Genomic DNA, 18,273 nt, shown 5'->3' on the forward strand with positions numbered 1-18,273 from the left:
TTTAGTGAATTCCCAAATTTGCAAACCGTGTGGACCCACCCAGAGTCCCACCAGGACTGGACAGCCCCCAGTGGATTATACTGGATATGTGGGCATAGGGCTTACACCAAATTACCCAACCAGTGGGCAGGTAGTTGTGTTATTGGCACTATTAAACCATCTTTCTTCCTACTGCTCATAAAGACAGGCGAGCTCCTGGGCTTCCCTGTCTATGCTGCCTGCGAAAAGAGAAGCATAGCTGTAAAAAATTGGAAAGATGATAAATAGCCCCCTGAGAGAATCATACATATTACGGGCCTGCTACTTGGGCACAGGACAGCTTGTGGGGATACAGGACCCCCATTTACATGCTGAACTGAATCCTACGGTTACAGGCTATCTTAGAAATAATCATTAATAAGACTGGCAGAGCCTTGACTATTCTGGCCCGGCAAGAAACTCCAATGAGAAATGCTAACTATCAAAATAGATTGGCTCTTGACTACTTGCTAACAGCTAAAGGAGGGGTCTGTGGGAAATTTAACCTTACTAATTGCTGTCTACACATAGATGATCAAGGGAAAGTTGTTGAAGACCTAGTTAGAAATATGACAAAACTGGCACATGTGCCTGTGCAAGTGTGGCATGGATTTCATCCTATGGCCATGTTTGAAAAATGGTTCCCAGCACTAGGAGGATTTAAAACTTTTATAATAGGAGTTATAATAGTATAGGAACCTGCTACTGCTCCCTTGTTTGTTACCTGTACTTCTTTTTTTTTTTTTGAAACAGAGTCTTGCTCTGTCACCCAGGCTGGAGTGCAGTGGCCGAATCTCAGTTCACTGCAAGCTCCACCTCCCGGGTTTACGCCATTCTCCTGCCTCAGCCTCCGAATAGCTGGGACTACAGGCGCCCGCCACCTCGCCCGGCTAGTTTTTTGTATTTTTTAGTAGAGACGGGGTTTCACCGTGTTAGCCAGGATGGTCTCGATCTCCTGACCTCGTGATCTGCCCGTCTCGGCCTCCCAAAGTGCTGAGATTACAGGCTTGAACCACTGCGCCCGGCCAACATGTACTTCTTCAAATGATAAAAAGCTTCATCACTACCTTAGTTCACCAAAATGCTTCAGCACAAGCGTACTATATGAATCACTATCGATCTGTCTTGCAAGAAGACATGGGTAATGAAAATAAAAGTGAGAACTCCCACTAATGAGTGAGGTTCTCAAAGTGGGGGGATAAGGGAGGAGACCATCCCTCATATTGTCTTATGCCCAATTTCTGCCCCCAAAGAAAGAAGAAGTAAAAACTAAAAGGCAGAAATGAAATCCACAGTTAGACAACCCCACACCACGCCCTGGGCCTGGTTAAAGATCGACCCCTGACCTAACTGATTATGTTATCTATAGATTCCAGACATTGTATGGAAAAACATTGTGAAAATCCCTGTCCTGTTCTGTTCCATTCTGATTACCGGTACATGCAGCCCCCAGTCCCATACCCCCTGCTTGCTCAATCGATCATGACCCTCTCACGGGGACCCCCTTAGAGTTGTAAGCCCTTAAAAGGGACAGGAATTGCTCGCTTGGGGAGCGTGGTTTTTGGAGATGTGAGTCTTGCTGAAACTCCCAGCCGAATAAAGCTATTCCTTCTTTAACTCGGTGTCTGAGGGGTTTTATCTGTGGCTTGTCCTGCTACAGTTTTATTATAATAAATATTGAGTGAGTAGTTTGTACATAACACTTTTTTTTCATGTTTAGGAATTGTTTATTAGGATAGATTCCTAGAAGTAGGCTCAAAAGTTGGTTCATATTTCTCCCTCTGCTGTTCTTGTGACGTTCAACTCCTCATTATCACAAAGCACTGAAGAAGTGTAAATGTTTGCCAATAGTTGGTACCATCTAAATTGCCTCCCAAGACGGTGAATTCCATGGATTATAAAGGCGTTAAAGAGTGTCTAAAACAAAGTTTACTTTAAATTTCTTATAGTCAGCCGGGCACAGTGGCTCACACCTGTAATTCCAGCACTTTGGGAAGCCAAGGCAGGTGGATCACTTGAGGTCAGGAGTTTGAGACCAGCCTGGTCAACATGGTGAAGCCTCATCTCTAACTAAAAATACAAAAATTAGCCAGGCATGGTGGTGTATACCTGTTATTCCAGCTACTGGGGAGGCTGAGGCAGGAGAATCACTTGAACCCAGGAGACGGAGGTTGTAGTGAGCCGAGATTGCACCACTGCATTCCCTACCTGTTGTCCTCTCCAGTTAAAAAAAAAAAAAAAATTCTGGCCGGTCGTGGTGGCTCACGCCTGTAATCCCAGCACTTTGGGAGGCCACGGCGGGCAGATCACGAGGTCAGCAGATGGAGACAATCCTGGCTAACACGGTGAAACCCTGTCTCTACTAAAATTACAAAATAAAAGTAGCCGGGCATGGTGGGGGGCACCTGTAGTCCCAGTTACTTGGGAGGCTGAGGCAGGAGAATGGCATAAACGCGGGAGGCGGAGCTTGCAGTGAGCCGAGATCTCGCCTCTGCACTCCAGCCTGGGTGACAGAGCAAGACTCTGTCTCAAAAAAAAAAAAAAAAAAAAAAAATCTTATGGTTCTCTTACTTTATAAAGAGAAATAAAAGAATATTGAATATAACTGACATCTTAAACTTTTTTTTTTCCTATTTGTACCCTTCCCTCCTTGGACTTCATCCCTCTTTCTCCCTTTATTCAGTTCATTCTGATTTCCCTGTAACACCAAAGCTCACACTCAAGAATCAGATAATATTTTAAGGTTCTCTTCAATCCTGGGAATTTGTGCTCTGGACACAATTGTGCTATAGGCGAAGACGCTCTTGTGTTTCTTCACTCACCCTTTCTTATATATTGCCCCAGTTGCAGCTAATAGAGATCCTATGGTTACCAGGGATACCAGCTTTAGGATGATGCAGCTGCTAAATACTGCCGGAGTCAGAGAAAACCTGGGGCCTTGATGATGCTGTTGAGCTGCTGAATCAACCATCCCTAAACCCTGTGCTCCCAAGACTTCCTGTCACGTGAGCTAGTAGATTTCCATCTTGCTTGTCTATTTGATATGAAGTTGCTGCTACTTTCAGTCTAAAGCATTAAGTCAGATCCATTTCTGGCTGTGGGATTAGGGTGAATTTTAATCTAGTTAAAGGTTGAGTAACTCACCAGGGAGAAGGGTCACAAGAGAAATCCTGGTGTGGAAGAGATGTAAGTAAGGGCAAAGAGATGTGAAAGTGTTTGGTGTGCTTGGAGGACTCAGGTGAGATGGGAAGGAAGGACAGCTGAGGTCAGGAAATGGGAGATGAGGTAGATAGGCTGGGGGTCAGGTTCTCAGGAATTCGAATGTTTTCCTGTGGGAAGTGAAGGAACTTCAAAGATTTTTAATCAGGGAAATGACATGATCAGATTAGCCTCTAAGCACTGACATAGTGACTCCTCCTTTCTAAAATTCTAATGAGAGTACAAATAAGACAGAATAAGAGGTAGGAAAAGAACCAATATAAGTGAATATATTGTAGGACTGCCTTATACATAGTATACTAACACATATGCATATTGATGAGGTTATATAAATATATTTAGCTTTATGTGTGTGTGTGTGCCCGTGTGTATTCAGAGAATGCAGCTTTGGATTATCCAATTTTTTTTTTTTTTTTTTTTTGAGATGGAGTCTTGCTCTGTCGCCCAGGCTGGAATGCAGTGGCGCGATCTCGGCTCACTGCAAGCTCCGCCTCCCGGGTTCACGCCATTCTCCTGCCTCAGCCTCCAGAGTAACTGGGACTACAGGCGCCCACCACCACGGCCGGCTAATTTATTTTTGTATTTTTGGTAGAGAAGGGGTTTCACCGTGTTAGCCAGGATGGTCTCCATCTCCTGACCTCGTGATCCGCCCGCCTCAGCCTCCCAAAGTGCTGGGATTACAGGCATGAGCCACCGCACCCCGCCCCAAGATTTTTAATTCAATTCCTTGTTGGTTGTTTGCAATGACCTCATGGTAATAATCTATGAGCTAGTGTTGTCATTATTTTGACAAAATTTCATAATAGATTTTATAAAATCTTCCCGTTTTTTTTTTTTTTTTTTTTTCCCAGAGTCTCGCTCTATTGCCCAGACTGAAGTGCAGTGGTGTGATCTCAGCTCACTACAACATCCACCTCCTGAGCTCAAGCAGTTCTCCTGCCTCAGCCTCCTAAGTAGCTGGGATTACAGGCACCCGCCACCATGCCCAACTAATTTTTGTATTTTTAGTAGAGATGGGGTTTTACCAGGTTGCCCAAGCTGGTCTCAAACTCCTGACCTAAGGTGATCCTCCCACCTCAGCCTCCCAAAGTGCTGGAATTACAGGCATGAGTCACTGCACCTGGCCAAAATCTTGCTGATTTTATAATAGAAAACCAGCAGTTTCTGAGCTGTGATTCTGGCTTCTGATTCCACCTCTGTTTTTGAGTGTGACATTGGAGTTAGACCTCAGTTTACTCTACATAAAATGAGTTAGCTAGGTTATATGATATACAGATTTAAAATATATTAACCATCTTATCTTACAACTACAATGTTCTATAATGGCCCTTCTCTCCCTCTCCCTCCCTTTCTTTCTTTTTCTCTCCTCCCCCACTCCTTTTTTTTTTTTTCAACTTTTATTTTAGGCTTGGGGTACATATGCATATTTGCTATGCAGGTAAACTTGTTCACGGGGATTTGTTGTACAGATTATTTCATCACCCAGGTACTAAGCCTAGTACCCAATAGTTATTTCTTCTGATTCTCTCCCTCCTGCCACTCTTCACCCTCAAACAGGTCCAGTGTCTGCTGTTTCCTTCTTTGTGACCACGTGTGTGCTCTCATCATTTAGCTCCCATCTTTTCTTTTTCTTTTTCTTTTCATTTTAAAATTAGGAATGTCTCTAAATAAAATTCTGTACAGTTACCTAAGGAAAACTCACATATACTCTACATCAGCTAGAAATGTGTGTTGAACTGCAGATAACAGAATACCCAGCCCCTATAGCAGAGGCTTAAACAAAATGTGGTTTATTTGACTGCCATTGTAAGAAGTCTAAAGGTAAAAGGTTGTTAGCATGGTCCAGGGGCTCAGCCACGTGTAGGCCAACATCTCTGAAATTCTCCTGGCCTTTATCTCATAGCTCTCATTTCTTGAGTGTAAGAAATAAGAGGGAACTGTGGCACCAAGGTCATCTGCTCCCTTTCATGAGAAAGGCAAAAGTTTTTACAGAACCATCTCTTCTCCCTCCCTATCATCATTTCTCACTTACGATTCGATGGCCAGAAGAAGGCCACATGGCCACCTCTGTAGTAAGGGAGCCGGACAGAGATTTGTCAACTCAACTTTTGTATACAATTTTAGAGAATTCAAAAATGGACATGCCTTATGGTACCCAGGTTCAGAATCCCTGATTGAAAAAGTTCGTCACACTATCTGAATCTACGTTTTCAGGTCCTCACTCCTCAGAGAAAAACTGAAATCTAAACAGATTTCTGAAAATCTGGTTTGAAGCGGCAAGCTGTTTAAAGGCCAGAGAATCAAATAAGGTAATGTACTATGAAACTTTGGCAAACTGTTAAGTTCTACTTAATATAAAGACGTCTTTCTGTTTTGAGAACTTCCTTTGTTTTCTATGTATTATACATCTTGGTTGCTATTTGCCTCGTGTGTGTAAATAAAATAAGATAGAAGTAGGGCACAGTAAAGACACAAGCAAATCAGTGCCAGGAACACACAGAAAATATTTTATTAGTTTCCAAATTAAGAAATGACAAAGGAGGACATATTTCAGGAGAAATCTATGACTCTCCTCAGAGAGCCCACTCTGGCATTCATGGACCCCCAGTCCTGGTAGCGCCTGTAGTCCCCCGGCGTCAGCAGGTACTGCCGTCCTCGGTAGTTGGGCAGCTCGTAGAGGACCCAGGAGCCCTCCAGCACGTTGAGGGAGTGGATTTCATTGAAGTGGAAGCGGTCCTGAAGAGAGGAGCAGTCCTCAGTGAACTCTATCATCTGGCCTCTGTAGTCCTCCCTCTCATAGAGTCTGATCCTGTGAGAGCCAGCCTGGCAGACCCAGAAATAAAAGGAGGAGAAAAGCAACCGTGAAACGATTCCAATGCATTGTCAGGCAGTCCAGCTTGGTGAGGACCTGCTCAAGTCATTTAGAAATACATGGCAAAATTTAATGAATTCTGAATATTTATAAACTCCTCATTACCGAGGGCAGAAATTCAGTACCTTTTCAAGATTATAAAGTGTGGTGAAGAAATTCAGAAGGAAATCTCACTCTTTAATATATTCAGCTATTTCTCAGCATGAGCTGACTCCTATGCTCAGTATCCTGTACCACACACAAACCCAAACCTGTAACAGCTTATTACTATTTTATGCCATTTTGAAGAAATGCTTTAATATTAAAATAAACATTAAATTATAAAGAAATGTATTTAAATTATGTATAATTTTAATATACATATCTAATATATTTAATTATATACTATATTTAAAATATAAAATATATAAAATTATATTTTATTTCAAAATAATTATATTTTATTTTAATAATTATATTCAAATTATATTTTATAAGTATAAATTAAAATTATATTTATTTTAAAAATTACATTTTATTTAAAAATAACTTTACTAAAACATAAATAAAATATATTTAAAATACACAAATATAAGGGCTGGGGTAGTGGCTCATTCCTGTAGTCCCAACCCCTTGGGAAGCCGAGGCGGGTGGATCACTTGAGGTCAGGAGTTCAAGACCACCCTGACGAATATGACAAAACCTTGTCTATACTAAAAATACAAAAGTTAGCCAGGTGTGGTGGTGCGTGCCTGTAATCCCAGCTACTCGGGAAGAGAATTGCTTGGACCCGGGAAGCAGAGGTTGCAGTGTGCCAAGATCATGCCACTGCTCTCCAGCCTGAGGGACAGAGCAAGACTTTGTCCAAAAAATAAATAAATAAATAAATAAAATAAAAATAAAAATAAAAATACAAAAATTAGCTGGGTGTGGTGGTGTGCTCCTGTAACTCCAGCTGCTCAGGAGACTGAGAGAGGAGAATCATTTGAATCCGGGAGGTGGAGGTCGCAGTTAGCTGAGATCTCACCACTGCACTCCAGCCTGGGCGTCAGAGTGACACTCTGTCTCAAAAACACAAAACAAAACAACAACCTCCCAAAAATAAATATAACGTAAATGAAATATATTAAAAATATATTAAAATATATTTAAAATATAATATAATTTATAGTTATATAAACATATTAAATACATACTTATTAACTAGATATATTATAAAATACATTATATTCATTAAATATATTTAATGTAAATATATTTAAAATATTAAAACATAATGTATTTTAAATATAAGTAAAATATATTAAATATATCATTTAATATACTGAATTAAATGATAATGCATTGTTTAAATAAATGAGATAAATATCATATGTTAAATATATAAGCCTTCTTTTTAAAATATAAGTATTTTAAACATATTAAACTATTAAATATTAAATATTAAGGTAATGTATTAAAGAACAATTAATTATAAATCAATAATTTGTGAATGCAATGAAGAAAAATGGGGAAAAAATCAGTAAGTCCAAGGACGAATTTTTCATAAACATTAGTGTTCTCACACACGTATGGGATATACGTGGCACCTGTGTGAAATATCTGTGTTGCTCTCCATTGAAGGAAAATCTTACTCATATAGGTTGGGAAAACCCAAAATGTGCAAGACAGGAGCAAAAAGGGGAAAACGTCTCTTTGCCTAGTAACTGCTGTACCCTCTAGCATTTATTCTTCTAATGGGTATTAGTGGTTTTTCTACAACTCCATTCTAAATGATTCCAGAACAGGACTTTAAAGTCTTATACAACCCCTAGGGCAGGCGACACATTCCTACTCAATAAATATTTGTGGATTAATTGTGATTAATTGGTATCTGGGTAACACTTTGCTTTTGTGAGGGGCAAACTCTATTGACTTAATCCACTATAGTTCATCTTTTGTCCACTCTGAGTTATTGTGACTCATCACTACTTCTAATGTTTAACTTTTGCTTGAAACCATCCAGTGAGTGTCCTGAGGGCCTGGGTCCTGACATGAGGCTGCACTCACGTGGGGGATGAGGCGGCAGGAGCGGACCGAGTCGCTGAGGCCCATCCACTGCTGGTGGTCGGCATAGTCGCCGCGGCGCAGGAAGTATTGGAGGCCCGAGTAGTTGGGCAGCTCATAGAGCATCCAGCAGCCGCTGTCCACGCGCACCGAATTGCAGCGGCTCAAGTAGGGCTGCAGGTTGGGGTGGTCGCTGCTGCATTCGTAGTGGCGGCCCTGGAAGCCCCGGTCCTCGTAGAGAGTGATCTGCAAGGCAAGGCGAGGCAAGGCGAGGGCTCACAGGCCTGCCCCTGCCCCAGTCTCCGGCCCCCGCCATGCAGGAAGCTCCCGGGGCCCCGGGCGCGGGCTGGGCTCACCTTCCCCATGGCTGGCTGGACGCACTGCGGGGCTGAGCGGGTGGGGCGGCGGCGCGGCGGGGCTATATAGCGGGAGGGCTGCTGCGTTGGCAAGAACCGCACAAAAGGGGCCCGCGGAGGGGAGCAAGGGCATTTTCGTGTTCTCTTTTTATTCTTTGCTGTCCTAGTCCGCGGGGCTCATTGTGGATTTTGGTCCCATTCTCTCTGGAGTGTTCGGATTGCTATCATTGGCTGATGCTATTGAGAATGTTTGTAAAAAGGTAATTTGGGACATTGTCTATTTATAATAGAAGTGGAGCTTCAGCTATTTCACATATAGTTCACGCTTTTGTTTGTATAGGTTGGGGAAAAACAAAAAAAGTTTAAGTCGGGGAGCAGAAAAAGCAAAGACTCTGAATAAGGCAAATATAAATTAATCTGTCAGAACTACAGTATTACTTACGTGCCACAATGCTGAATACTGATTGTTAATAGGAAGGAAATGGGCTTAACTGAATGTTGAAAATTTCAAGTTTAGTCCTTTAAGAGAACGTCGTCATGAAAGGGTGTAAGAAATTGGAATATTTTATCAAGAGAGTTCACAGAATTTTGAACCTTTATTATGGTAAAACACACAGCAAACATGAATTTTCGATATTGGGTCTGATCTTGTTACAGTTATACCTGGAAGGAGCTGAGAATTAGATGTTTTTCTCTTAGCTAATGGTGGTGCCGTGATTCAAAAGAGAGAATAGTTAGTTCTAAGATGCTTAATCTCAGAAAGAACTAAAAAGGGAAATATCTACGTTTGAGGAAATTAGAAAAGTAATATGTGCGAAACAGAAAAACATGATCTCTTAGCTTATTATTAAATAAAACCAAATTCCTAAGAAACATTTCTAGTGGGATCTAGAATACACCTTTGTTCTCTGAACGAGCGAGAGTACACAAGGCCTTTGACTCAGAGGAAATTAATTGCATGAACACGAAGGGGAGCTATGGCTGGAATGATGCAGGGAGAGGAAGGAATAAATGTCTAGAAGCTGGACTCGAGGAAGACTTTAGAAAGTATTTATTGGCCTGGAAGAGAACAGTTTGATGGACTGGAAAGAGCACTGGAGTGGAAAATGACCTGTGTCCAGCTTCTTTCATGTTCAAAGAATTGCTCACAGCCCTGTGTCAACCCATGGAAGTACTTTGTCTTGTCTTTGAGTCATAAATCTTTGTAAGTGGTATTTATGAATTAAACACCAACTATGTGCAATACAAATTATTTTAATTCTTATTTTCTGGCTGCTGCTGCTGCTGCTTTTTTTTTTTTTTTGTGTATTCTTTCTATGTAGAGCTCTGCAGTGGTAGCGAAATACCTTTTTCTTTTGTTTTGTTTTGATTGTTTTCTTCATCCCCATTGCTACATATAGCAGGCTCATGGTAGGTGCTCAAAAATTGGTAAGGATCCTAACTCAGAGAAGTTGAGTCTCTAGTGGCTAATAAATGGAGGATATTGAAATGGAAAATAAACTTGTGGCTGGGTGTGGTGGCTCACACCTGTAATCCCAGCACTTTTGGAGGCCAATGTGGGAGGATCACTTGAGCCCAGGAGTTCGAGACCAGCCCCTGGCAACGTAGTGAGACCCCCTTTCTATAAAAAATGAAAAAATTAGCTGGGCATGGTGGTGCACTCCTGTAGCCTCAGCTACTTAGGAAGCTGAGATGGAAGGATCATTGCTTGATCCTGGGAGGTCGAAGCTGCAGTGAGCTGTGTTTGTGCCACTGCACTCTATCCTGGACAACAGAGTGTGACCATGTCTCAAAAAATAAATAAATAAAATAAACCTGCAGTATGAGCCAGTAGTCTCACTTCTAGGTCACTATCTTTTTAAAATTATGGCACGTCAGGGTTAGCGTGTACAATGTCATTCTTTGCAGCATTGTTGGTCAAAGCAACATTGGGAAAGCCCAGTCACTTAAGTGGACAAATGGTGAAATGGTCTAAGGGACCTCCAAACAACAAGATGCAATTCAACCATGAAACAGAATAAGATACTGACCTAGATATATGTCCATATTATAATACATTTTAAAAGCAAGTTGCAGACTAATATATATAGCATGGTTCCATTTTTGTAAAGAAAAGAAGCATGTGTTTTATGAGACAGCTATATAAACAAGGCGAAAATCCCAGAAGGGTGCTCACCAACTATAAACAGGAGTTAGCAATGAGGGGCATCAGAAGGACTCCCTTCTACTTCTTTATAGAATTTGTAGAGTAGTAAGATTATGGGAGGACTTTTACTTTGAAGGGAAATTTTTAAGTTAAAATAAATTAATTCTCTACTGATGAAAAGACTTGCAATTGCTTTCTTTTCTTTCTTTTTTTTTAAAAAAAACTTTTTAGGGCTTTGCTTATGAGCAAGCAGATTTTAGTTTAATCAAAGGCTCCAGAAATTATGGCTTTCTTTAATGCACCTTTAAATTTGGGCCCGTTTTGTAGTTACGGGACTTATTTATTTATTTTAACTTTTATTTTAGATTCAGGGGCACATATCCAGGTTTGTAATACAGGTAAATTGTGTGTTGTGGGGGTTTGGTGTACGGATTATTTTATCACCCAGGTGATAAGTATAGTACCTGACAGGTAGTTTTTCGATCCTCTCCAACCTGGAGGTATTTTGTTTTCTGTTCCTGTGTTAGTTTGCTTAGGATATTGGCCTCCAGCTCCACCTATGTTGCTGCAAAGGACAGGGTCTCATTCTTTTTTTATGGCTGCATAGTATTCCATTGTGTGTATGTATCACTTTGTAAAACCCAGCCTACCATTGATGGACATTTAGGTTGACTCCACGTCTTTGTTGTCGTGAATAGTGCTGTGATGAACATATACACATGTGTCCTTATGGCAGGACGATGTTTTTTGTAGTTACTTTTTATGTTTGGGGTACACTATACCATGCAAATCTATTTAAAAGATTGATGTGTATCTCTTATTAATTTATTTGCAATAGCTGGTCACCATGAAACTGATGTGCAGTTTCTGTAATTAACACAGCATTTGGCCGGGCGCGGTGGCTGAAGCCTGTAATCCCAGCACTTTGGGAGGCCGAGACGGGTGGATCACGAGGTCAGGAGATCGAGACCATCCTGGCTAACACGGTGAAATTCCGTCTCTACTAAAAACTACAAAAAACTAGCAGGGCGACATGGCGGGTGCCTGTAGTCCCAGCTACTCGGGAGGCTGAGGCAGGAGAATGGCGTGAACCCGGGAGGCGGAGCTTGCAGTGAGCTGAGATCCGGTCACTGCACTCCAGCCTGGGTGACAGAGCAAGACTCCATCTCAACAAACAAACAAACAAACAAAAACACAGCATTTGGGCCAGGGGTAGTACTGACCAAGAGCTACAGTCCTGGACAGGAGTCATTTTCAAAAGGAGATGAATGGTCTTTAACTTTGTTCAAAGGTACGACAGTGGCCGTAGTGGCTCTGGCATTACTTATACAATACTGTGCCTGAAAGTAAACAAAAGTACAATCCTTTGTATAGTCTAATCAGGCTGTTGGCCAAGTTAAGTGTGCCCTCACCACTCATCTGACTTTGCCTTTTGTCTGACCCACATTTTTGGTTAGAAGGAAAATTCCGAACTATTGTTCCTCAAGGTACTTAGTTGAATGCCTCCGTTCTCGCCAGTCAGCCTCTCCCAGGTCTCTGGCATTGCCCTGCCTTTTCTTTCTCAGGCAGGCTACACCCTGCCTCCACCCTAACATCCGAGGCTTGTTCAAACTCACTCTACCTTGAAGCTCTTCTCCAACAGGCCCCGTCTCCTGCCCCATTCACTTAACTTTTACAAGGAAATTTAAAGGTGAACTGATTTGCACAATGAAAGAACGACAGAAGTCAGCAATTGCCAATACTGCAGACTAAATCTTTATTAGGTTCCAAAATGGGAAATTGGTAGTGTTAAGCTATTTCAGTATAAATCCACCACTCTCCGCAAAGAGCCAGCCTTAGCATCCATGGCCCCCCAGTCCTGGCACCGCCTGTACTCTTGGGGCCTTAGCAGGTATTGGCGCCCCCGGTAGTTGGGCAGCTCGTAGAGGACCCAGCAGCCCTCCAGCACGTGGAGGGAACGGATCTCGCTGAGGTGGAAGCGGTCCTGGATGCTGGGGCAGTCCTCACTCAGCTCCATCATGAGGCCTTTGTGGTCTTCTCTCTCGTACAGCCGCAGCCTGTGGGAGCCTGTCTACTCGGTCCGCAGAAAGAAGGATAGAGAAAAGCAAATGAGTCTCTTCCGGAATTTGTCCAACCAAAGAACAGATGAACTTGGTAGGGTGGGGCATGGAATTGTCAATGTCAAATTTAGACAGTGTAAAATGTAGATTACTGTGGATGCTGCGCATGGATCTGTCTTCCACTGGCACCTAAATACTGCTATGCTCATTTTCTTTTTGACCTGAAATTCATTCTTATTTAGGAGATGGAATTTTTAAGAGGTTCAAACGCTGAGTTAGAATCCATCAAGAACTCAGATATCTTGATTCCTAATTACCTGTGTTAATTCAAACTACATTTCGGGGAAAAAATAGAAATAGTTTATTTTGACTAGTATTCTTTTAGTAAGAGTATTATCTCGCAAATTTATAAACATATAAATTTACTACTAAAGTAAGATTTAAAAAATCTTGTACTTCAGTGTAAAGTTAATTTAAATAGTCATTTGGAATGAGAATGTAACTGATTTTCCAAATTAAGAAAAATTACCTTTTCCAAAGTTGGACACAACCTTTGAATAGCCTATATTAACAATACAGCTTTGAAGGTTTACTTGTCCACAGTGGAACCTATCTAATTAATTCATCAGAAATTCTTTTTCTATAGGCAAAACAATTTGTTAAAAATACCGTCTTTGTATGCCCAACCAGCTTCCCATTTGCAAGTTTTGTTTTATATCCCATTATGATATTACATTTGTTACAAACCACTTTTAATTGACTTATTGGTAGCAAAAATTTAAAGTAAAACGGATTCTCCCTCTAAGTGGGTTCTTCCTTACATTTCTCTGCTGTTTTTGTCCATGTTATCTATCTGACTTATGCAGGTCTCTGATGTCCATCTAACCCTTAGGAGTTTTTAAATGCAAACCTCCCTCCCTCTAACCCACATTGACCATACAGTGGGGACACTCCGGCGGCATGATGGAAATCTAGAAAACTCACCTGGGGGATGAGACAACAGGAGCGGATGGAGTCGCTGAGGCCCATCCATTGCTGGTAGTCAGGGTACTCCCCTCTCCGCAGCAAGTATTGTTGACCTTGGTAGTTGGGACGCTCATAGAGCATCCAGCAGCCACTTTCCACCCGGATGGAGTTGCAGCGGCTTAAATACGTCTGCAGGTTGGGGCAGTCAGTGGTGGATTCGTAGCTGCGGCCCTGGAAGGCCTTGTCCTCATAGAAGGTGATCTGCAAAGGAAGAATCATTCCAAATTGCATTATTTGCTCTTAACAGGCATTACATAACGGCAATTTTTTTTTTCATTTTATTTTTTGTGTTCTGCTTACCTTCCCCATGGCTGGTTGACACGGATGATGTGAGTTCAGTGTGATGGGGCCTGCGGCCGCACAGCCAGTCTATATAGCAGGATGGCTGCTGCGTTGGCAAGAACAACACAAAAGGGGCCCTCGGCGGTAAGGGGATTTTACGCATCTCTTTAACATGCTGCATTCACTGGAAATGATTGTAGATTGTGTCCTTGTTCTCTGGTATATTCTAACGCTGTCCTGCACATACTGCTCTGTGTTGCTTTTATTTGGATTGTTACTGTTTTCTAAATTTATCTGCGCATCAGTCTGAACTTTTGACCCGAAATTCATGGCTCTCTCTATATGATTGAGTAATTTCCTGTGAATTTTCTGGGAAAGATCTATGCCATTATAGAATCGCTCCAGGATTCCAGAGAGGTCGTTGATGTAGAATGCCACAAACACTGACTCATTTTCCTGGATGGTAGAGACTGCTGTACCTTAAATTTTTGTCTTTACGCAGTTTTCCAGTCCAGGGCAGGACACAAATCTAGATTCATATCTTGGCTAGTTTTGACTTCGTTAACCCAATGCTTTAAGACAGCTCTTAACCTTGCCTTTCGTGGGCACGTCATCTAACTAGAAATCAGTCCCTGGTGGTGAACTTATGATAACAAGCAAGGGAAAGGTTTCTGTGGTCACTGGGCCTGAGACTGAGAAGTACTGTATCCTACTTTATAGATTGCTTTCCCTTTTTCAAGCGTGAGGGAGGCCGTAAAGCTTCACAGGCAAGAGTGTGAGCTTTGGACTCAGGCCACCTGCACTCAGAAGGCCCACTGATTAGCTCCATGGCAAATTACATAACCACTCAGAGCATGAGTTATCTCATGGACTATTTCTCATATTAATGAGAAATAAAGTGAGACAAGAGGGCAGCCTCTGACATTCAGATGCTGGCCTGGCACTCACAGTGAGGACATGTTACTCCCCTGTTAGACATAAACAGTCTCACAAAATAACAACTTCAGACAAGGCTACTCTGAGACCATGATGAAATGAGATACAATAAAGCCACTTCTTAACTTTGCCTAAGCGCAGACAAAAACAAAGTCAATGCTCCACTCTCAAAATCCCAAGCCCTCACTCTCTCAGCCAAAATGATTAACTGCTACTTCTTTATGGATTACAGGTTTATCCGTGTTCTAGTCTCCCCTCCCCATGGGTACTATTTCTTGAGGTAACTAATCACAAAATTAATCCTGCTTTCTGCTAACATCTAATCTAGAGTGAACTCCAGATTTTTAAGATCCTTCCTCAAATCACCCAACTGAAGTGCAAATCAGACAGAGGCCTCAGCCAGCACTGCCCCAGCATGGCCTTGGCTGGCCAGGGCTTCCACATGGGGAAATGATCCTCCAAGGCAGACATCCATGTGCCACAAGCCCTCAGATGAGTCAGTCCAGGCCCAGGAAGACTCTGGAATCACAATGTGTGCTGAATATTGGGCCCTTCTGGGCAGATGACCATTCGGTCTGGCTGGGGTAGGAACAGGACACTCGCAGTTTCTTTAAAGCTCCACTGGAGATGCTGACCTGCGGCTGGAGCTAAGAACCACCAGTTACACAAATGTAGAATTCTAAAACTCTCCTTTATCTTCTTAGACTACTATAACAGCTTCTTCATGATGTCCAAGCCCGAAATTTGGCCTCTCTCTGATCCTTCATCTATGCTGCTGTCACACTAGCCTCACGGTGATCTTATCTGAAGCATTAAAAGCAAGAACACAGTGAGTCATTTTAGAGCAGATTTCCACGGTTCCCCTCAAGGTTTGCTGGACTCCATCAGTTATGCTGTCTGCTTCATCCAGGATGATGATCTTATGCTGACCTTTAGGAAGGATGACTTTTTGTCGAGCAAACATTTCGATTTTATTCCTCGCAACATCAATGCCCTTGCCATTTTGAAGCACTGAGTTCCAGCATGGCATCCTTCAGTGCTGGGCCCAGGATGCTTATAACTTTGTCAGTTCCCAGGGGGCCAGCAAAGATGATGTGAGGCATATTCCCTTCTCTTGCAAAGATCTGCAGCCTGCCCACGGTGTATTCATTCCTGACAATTTCATTCAGCTTTACTGGCCTATATTTTTCAACCCCACTCTCATGTCCGAATGTGCCCGTTCCTTATGACCTGGGCCCTCGCCATGCAGCTTGCAGTCGTTGGCCCTGCCAGGGCCTTGCTGGGGGCAGAGGCAGGTTCTTGGGCTTCACGCTTGCCTGCAACACCGCTACTCACTTGCACCTCCATTCTCTGGCTCTTTTCATTTTTATTTTTTTTGAGATAAGGTATCGCTCTGTTTCCCAGGCTGGAGCACAGTAGCATGATCTTGGATCACTGCAGCCTCTACCTCTCTCGCTCAGGGGATTCTCCCACTTCAGCAGAATTTGGGACCACAGGCGCCTGCTACCACGCCTGGCTAATTTTGTTTATTTTTTTGTAGAGATGAGGTCTCACTATGTTGCCCAGGGTGGTCTCGAACTCCTGGGTTCAAGCAATCCTCCCACCTCAGGCTCCTGAAGTGCTGGGATTATAGGAGTGAGCCACTGCGCCTGGCCCATGCCTCCATTCTCTAGTCTCCTCTTCCCCCATGCATCTCTTATCAGTGGGATACATTCTGAGAAATTTCATTGTTGTGTGAACATCATAGAGTGTACTAACACAAACCTAGATGGATCAGCCTACCACACTAGTATTTGTGTTTCTAAACAAATGTAAACATAGAAAAGGTACAGTAGAAATATGGTATAAACGATAAAAAATTGTACACCTGTATAGGACACTTACCATGAATGGAGCTTGCAAGACTGGAAGTTGCTGTGGGTGAGTCAGTGAGTGAGGGTGAATGAATGTGAAGGCCTAGGACATTACTGTACACCACTGTAGACTTTCTACACACTGTGCACTTAGGTACACAACATTTATTTTAAAATGCTTTTCTTTCTTCAATAATAAACTAACATTAGCATACTGTAACTTCATCAACTTTTAAGCATTTTAAACATTTTTGACACTTTTGTAGTAATATTTAGCTTAAAACACAAGCATTGTATAGCTGTACAAACATGTTTTCTTTCTTTTTATCCTTATTATAAACTTTTTTCTATTTTTTTTTAATAGAAATGGGGTTTTGCTATGTTGCCCAGGGTGGTCTCAAACTCCTTGTAAGATTCTCCCTGGGGTCTGAAAGCTTAAGGGGATGAGTAACCCCTCCCTTCTCAGGCCCAGTCCCAAGGTGCAAGGCCACTTGTGTCAGCAGCGTGCACCAGCAAGATAGCAGAAGCAGGAAAGAGCTGGCTGGAAGACAAGTATCCCTGAAGATCAAGATAGAGAAAGAGGCCATCTGGGTACAAAGTAGCAGTTACGTCAGACTAGGACACTTCCTGTTTACAGGAGACTATAAAACCTTTGCGCCGTCCTCACTTGGTGCTGACACCACTTTAGGCCTCACCCCGCCTGCACCCAGGTGCTCATTAAAACAGCATGTTGCTCCACACCTCCTTGTGTTGCCTGTTGACGCGCTCTTGGGATTCGAACTGATACAAGAACCTTCCACTCCTGGGCTCAAGTGATCTGCCTGCCTCGGCCTCCCAACATGTTGGGATTACAGGCGTAAGCCACCACACCTGGCCTTTTACTTTTTAAAATTTTGTGAAAAACTAAGACACAAACACACATATTAGTTTAGGCCTACACAGGGTCAGGATCATCAATATCACTGTCTTCCACTTCCACATCTTGTCCCACTGGAAGGTCTTCAGGGGCAAAAACACACATGGAATTGAGAGGTGACAACATGCTAGCAGCCCTCGCTCTTGGTGCCTCCTCAGCCTCGGCGTCCACTCTGGCAGCGCTTGAGGAGCCCTTCAGCCTGCCATGGCACTGTGGGAGTTCCTCTCTGGGCTGGCCGAGGCCGAGGCCGAGGCTGGAGCCGGCTCCCTCTGCTTGTGGGGAGGTGTGGAGGGAGAGGCGCAGGCGGGAGTCGGAGCTGCGCACAGGGATCACAGGCCAGTGCGAGCTCCGGGTGAGCATGGGCTGGGCGGGCCCACACTCAGAGCGGCAGACGGGGGCTGCCAGCCCCGGGCAGTGAGGGTCTTAGCACCTGGGCCAGCAGCAGGTGCGCTGGGTCCCCTAGCAGTGCTAGCCTGCTGGCACTGTGCTTGAATTCTCACCGGGCCTCAGCTGCCTCCCCGCGGGGCAGGGCTCGGGACCTGCAGCCCACCATGCCCGAGCCTC

At 43.1% G+C, this 18,273-nt stretch overlaps 2 protein-coding genes and 1 long non-coding RNA gene across 3 annotated transcripts in view; 1 reads left to right on the forward strand and 2 right to left on the reverse strand.

Annotated features, from left to right (window-relative positions):
- Positions 1–2,930: 2,930 nt before the first annotated feature.
- LOC105549392 overlaps positions 2,931–18,273 on the forward strand; it is a 36,744-nt gene continuing 21,401 nt past the window's right edge. The window contains exons 1-2 of the long non-coding RNA XR_001007536.1: positions 2,931–3,023; positions 15,645–15,769. This is a non-coding gene — a long non-coding RNA (uncharacterized LOC105549392). The remainder of the gene's footprint in view (positions 3,024–15,644; positions 15,770–18,273) is intronic.
- On the reverse strand, positions 5,722–8,588 carry LOC105549391 (gamma-crystallin D). The gene is made up of 3 exons (XM_011993907.1): positions 8,491–8,588; positions 8,138–8,380; positions 5,722–6,060 (listed from the first exon to the last, which is right to left on the reverse strand). Exons 1-3 carry the CDS (start codon positions 8,497–8,499, stop codon positions 5,788–5,790), a joined length of 525 nt encoding a protein of 174 aa, XP_011849297.1. The 5' UTR covers positions 8,500–8,588; the 3' UTR covers positions 5,722–5,787.
- CRYGC (crystallin, gamma C) lies at positions 12,369–14,063 on the reverse strand. Its single transcript, XM_011993906.1, has 3 exons — positions 14,023–14,063; positions 13,681–13,923; positions 12,369–12,707 (listed from the first exon to the last, which is right to left on the reverse strand). The coding sequence occupies exons 1-3, from the start codon at positions 14,029–14,031 to the stop codon at positions 12,435–12,437; spliced, it is 525 nt and encodes a 174-aa protein (XP_011849296.1). The 5' UTR covers positions 14,032–14,063; the 3' UTR covers positions 12,369–12,434.

This window comes from Mandrillus leucophaeus, unplaced genomic scaffold (assembly GCF_000951045.1).
Source record: "Mandrillus leucophaeus isolate KB7577 unplaced genomic scaffold, Mleu.le_1.0 Scaffold436, whole genome shotgun sequence".
NCBI lineage: Eukaryota > Metazoa > Chordata > Mammalia > Primates > Cercopithecidae > Mandrillus > Mandrillus leucophaeus.

Coding starts and splice junctions, on each gene's coding strand:
- LOC105549391 (XM_011993907.1), bottom strand. Junction 6,061..8,137: donor CCTGCCGCCTCATCCCCCAC/GTGAGTGCAGCC, acceptor TGGGTCTGCCAG/GCTGGCTCTCACAGGATCAG.
- CRYGC (XM_011993906.1), bottom strand. Junction 12,708..13,680: donor CCTGTTGTCTCATCCCCCAG/GTGAGTTTTCTA, acceptor CGGACCGAGTAG/ACAGGCTCCCACAGGCTGCG.